General features: G+C 44.4%; 1 protein-coding gene across 1 annotated transcript; it reads left to right on the top strand.

Annotated features, from left to right (window-relative positions):
• Positions 1-4,206: 4,206 nt before the first annotated feature.
• Positions 4,207-4,842, top strand: LOC110011469 (uncharacterized mitochondrial protein AtMg00310-like). Its single transcript, XM_020691615.1, has one exon. The coding sequence runs from the start codon at positions 4,207-4,209 to the stop codon at positions 4,840-4,842; it is 636 nt and encodes a 211-aa protein (XP_020547274.1).
• Positions 4,843-4,993: the final 151 nt, after the last annotated feature.

The raw sequence follows: 4,993 nt of genomic DNA, 5'->3' as shown, positions 1-4,993 counted from the left end.
TCTCCTTTGAGCAATCTTACGAAAGAATACCCGGGAGCACTGGTCACCCCCCTTCATCCACTGCATTTTTTATCTCTGTTGAAGCATAATCTGTTCAAGTTTAGCTGCTTTAGCTAGTACTACCCGGCAGCAGTGTTCCAATTGTAGGAAAAGTTCATCCTGCCTGTTTGAGGTAACAAGTACTTGCGCCATCTCAAGAAACCCTTTTGCCAGTTGGACATTGTGTGATAAGTCCCCCTTTTTCCTCCTTTGCTCTCTAAACCGGTTTAGTGTTTTGAGTTTCCTTGTTACGGCATACATAGGTGTCCCTATAATGTTATGTTGCCAGACCTGCTGTACACTGGGAGTAAATTCTGGAGATAGGGCGAGGTAATTATCGAATCGAAACATACCTCCAAGTTGTTGTTGTCTATCCCCGCATAACACCATTGGAGAGTGGTCTGAAGTGCGTGCTGTGAGAGAAGAATAATATGATGTCGGGAACTGAGCCATCCATCTATCATTGATCAGCATGCGATCCAGTCTTTTCCAGAGGTTTCGTGGCCCGGCACTACAATTGTGCCATGTGTACCATTCTCCCTGCATGGGTAATGGTAATAATCCTGTATTCTGGATGCAAGTGTTCAAGTCTTCCATGGCCATTCGAATATCTCCTGATACACCACATATTTCACTAAGGTCGCGCACTGTATTGAAATCCCCTCCAACAAGCCACGGGATATCGGTACACTGTATAGCAATAGTCTCCATGGAACTCCATAATGCCCTCCTCTCTACTAGCTCATTTGCCCCATAAATAACAGTAATAGCAATGGATTCATGAAGTGCATGTATATGAACATGACAGTGAATAAACTATGTGCCACATTCAACCACATCAACATCAATAAAATTTTCATCCCACGCTATCCAAACCCGATTTCCAGACGATCCATAATCCACAAACCATTTCCATTGAGGTAGTAAAAAAGCCTGAATATGAGATACATTATTGATACGAACACGAGTTTCAAGGAGACCGAGGAATTGTAACCAGAACTCAGCAACGATGTCTTTGACTGCTAGCTGATGATCTCTTTTGTTCAGGCCACGAACATTCCATATTGCTGCATTCAACATGGATCATTAGGCATGGGGCTACTATGCTTAGGACCCCAAGACGACTCATCTGTATCATCCAATAGGTGAAGTGCATCAAAAGTATTATATAAAACAAGCGCCTTACCCCTCTCCTCACGACTTGGCCCAGTTGCATCCCTAGGGTACTCTCGTCCCTCTCTTTGCTTTTCTACTACTGGAGCTGGTGGTGGTCTGCTCTTGTTCCGATCAGGCACTTGTGGTGGCCGGGTCGATATAGAATTAGTATCACCATCCTCGTTAGGATTGTTTTTACTCCGTTCGGGCTCTTGCGGCGTTCCCACTTTCGGTACATATACAGTAATCGGTGGTTTAGCTTGTTTTGGTTTGTTGAGAACACACTCTTTGACAGAGTGTCCCAATGTCATACAACTGTTGCACTTCTGGGGTAGCCATTCGTACTCAACATCTACTTTACAAGGTGATTCTCCTCCGTCCTCATCCGGTGTCATTATTATAATGTGCTTCGGTAAATTTGAGGTCACATCCAACATTACGCATACACGAGCGAAGTCCAGTCTCGTGCATGCTCTCGTAATTGCATCCGGGTAAAGTGGTTTACCCACTCCACTGGACACCGTACTAAGGCCTTCCTCTGTCCAAAACTCGACTGGAAGGTGTCGAAGCTTTATCCACACAGGAACCTGTGTATGCTGTAGTTTTCTTAATACCATCCCTGGTTTCCATTTTTGTAGAACAATAGGCTGCCCCTGGAATAGCCACGGCCCTCCTTCAATTACATCTTCCATAGCAGCTACTGATTTGAATTGGAGGAAAAAAAATCCATTATTAGTACCAGTGACCTCCTTCAAGCCCGGCCATACAGACATTGCAAACTCTTTTAAATGATGAAAATACGGCCTTTTTCCTAGGAAATACCCCACCGCGGTAGCCCTCCATCGTTTAGATCCATTTCGTATAATATCCAATGTTGGGCGCACTATAACCTCTCCATTTTGTACCGTTGGAGCCACATAAGATAAGGTCTTGCGCGTTGATTTATGAAATGCATGAGCTATTTTATCATCGATAATCGTTTCCGAACATGCATGCAACGGTATGTTTCCGACGTACAATTCCATAGGAGTGCAAGAATTAAGTTTAGAATGCAGATTTTTTGTCTTCTTGTGCAGAATGATGTCATCCATGACATCAGCAGCTGATGTTGTCATTGCATCAGCAGTGATGTCAGCAGTATAGGTCATGCTTGCCTCAGCAGTGATGTCAGCATCATAGGTCATGTCTGCATCATCAATGACATCATCATCTCTATCATGCGCCACATCATCTGCCACAGTATCTGCCATGTCATTCACCACATCATTATCTGCCATGTCATTCGCCATGTCATGCGAAATACCAACAGTCACTTGAACTCGCCGGTCGTCTTCCTCGTCAGTCGCCGGCGGCCGCAAAACCGTAGCACAACCAGCGGAGAAACCAGGCGCTCTTGTTCGCAGATCTGCTTCAGTCCTTATCCCTCCAGATTCCGATGGTCTACTGCTTGTTTCCGATGGTATTAGGCACCTCCAAGCCTTGCGAAGACCACCCACTCGTGGTGGTGCGGTTTCCTGCAACTTCGCCGTCGATCGGGACGACGGCATCCTTTTAAATCGCAAAGTCCATTTATTTTTCAGATCTCTAAGGGCATCAACAGTCTTCTCGTCTCCATGATCAATCACAGCGTGAGCCAACCGCAAGAATTCGTTGAGGTTAAACGGTTCCATCTCGCGTCCGCCATTAATGGAGGAAAACCCTAGTTTTGGCGGCGCGTTTAAAGAAGGCGATTCAGAGGTCAAGTTCTCACCTTTTTCGTTCAGGATCCTTGCTACCTTCTCCATAGAGACGTGGATGCCATCATCGGCCGAAAAATCGCGAGTTTCCAGTGATTTTTGGTTGCGCGTCCCTTCATCTTCTCGAAACCCTAAAAATGGCTGTTGCATCTCCTCCACCATTTCAGGCCTCAAATCACTTCCAAACGCCATAAAATCATCACCATTCACTCCCCCATCGCTAGTCGACCCTGTAGTCACCGAAAAACTATGTTTTCCGGCCAAAAAACCCGTACCCGTCTCTTTGTCTTCCATGCCGGAAAATCGCCTCCTTTGACCGGTCCCACTCCGGCCGGTCAGTCCACCGTCGTCCCCATCAGCCGACGTATCACCATCATCTTCCACCTCGCCGGCATCGTCCATGGGGGAAGGGTTATGAGTGTGTGAGAATTGTAGTGTGCTAGTGTGTGTGAGAGAAGAGAGAGAATTTTTAGTGAGAGAATTTTTGTTATCCATTTTTAGACCAAATTCTTAGACCAAATTATTAAAACAAGTTTGTTTCCCTTTTATATTAACTTGTAGTTATTATTACACTTAGGAAATTTAACACACAAATTCTTGGGTCTAGACCTACTTTTGGATCAAGTTTAGTCGAATTCTGAGAATGCTCAAAATTTAGCTGTTTTGCACGGTTTTATTAAAGCAAGTTTGTTTTCCTTTTATACTAACTTGTGGTTATTATTACGCTTAGCAAATTTACCACAGATATTCTAGGGTCTAGACCAACGATTGGGTCAAGTTTCGTCGAATTTTGAGAATGTTCAAAAGTTAGCTGTTTTGGACGGTTTTATTGAAACAAGTTTTTTTTTTTCTTTTTATACTAACTTGTAGTTATTATTACGCTTGGAAATTTTCCAATAAAAATGCTTGGGTCTAGACCTGGGATTGGGTCAAGTTTCTTTGAATTCTGATAACGTTCAAATATTAGCTGTTTTGCACGGTATTATTAAAACAAGTTTGTTTCCCTTTTACACTAACTTGTAGTATTATTACGCTTAGGAAATTTACCACACAACGATCAGCCCAGAATGTACGAGAGGAGCTACTTGCAGTGTTGGGGTTTCAGGAAGGCCACTTACCGATGAGGTATTTGGGTCTACCATTGATCTCTTCTCGATTATCTATCGCCGACTGCCAACCATTACTGAGTAAGATCGATACACGTATCAATGGTTTGGAGGGATTGGCACTGTCATATGCCGGTAGGGTACAAATCATTAAGTCTGTTCTTCCGTCTATGGGTGTTTATTGGGCTTCGGCATTTATTTTGCCAAAAGGGGTCATTAAAGATATTGAGAAGCGATTGCGAGCTTTCTTATGGAGAGGTACCGAAAATAGTGGATACCCTAAAGTTGCATGGAAAGAGATTTGCAAACCGAAGGAGGAGGGAGGACTTGGCCTTAAGGATATGGGAACTCTTAATCGAGCATTGATGTGCAAAAAGCTATGTGAAGTCATCCGATGTGATAGGACTTCTATCTGGGTCGAGTGGCTGCGGCATGGCAGACTTCGAGATGATTCGATATGGTCTATCCCGGAGAATCGTGGACCATGGGGATGGAGAAAAATGTTGAGGTTGAGAGGCTGGTTACGCTCAGTGGTGGAATATCGTATTGGTGATGGAAGTGATTTTTTCTTATGGAAGGATCCCTGGCATCACCTTGGACCCCTCCTTGACAGATTTCTACGGGGACCAAACAGTCTGGGATTGCATGAGTCTACCATGTTAAGCTCAGTTATCTGTGAGGGCCATTGGCACTGGCCATTGATCACAGACATGGAATGTGTGGAGATTACACACGTGCTGCCTCGGATCCATGGGGGTACAGATCGTATTATATGGAAAGGTTCGAGTGGGAAACCCACTACCTAGGAGTTCTATCGGGCTATGATATCAGCAGGACCGAAAGTAGGTTGGATTTCACTACTTTCGTGTTCTTTAAAGATCCCACAACATTTGTTTATCCTTTGGCTAGCTATCCTGGAGAAGCTCGCAACGACGGATAAACCATGGCTCTCCCATC

This window comes from Sesamum indicum, unplaced genomic scaffold (assembly GCF_000512975.1).
Source record: "Sesamum indicum cultivar Zhongzhi No. 13 unplaced genomic scaffold, S_indicum_v1.0 scaffold00430, whole genome shotgun sequence".
Classification (NCBI taxonomy): Eukaryota; Viridiplantae; Streptophyta; class Magnoliopsida; order Lamiales; family Pedaliaceae; genus Sesamum; species Sesamum indicum.
Note: the sequence above shows the minus strand (reverse complement) of the source record. Positions and strands in the feature narration are given on the sequence as shown.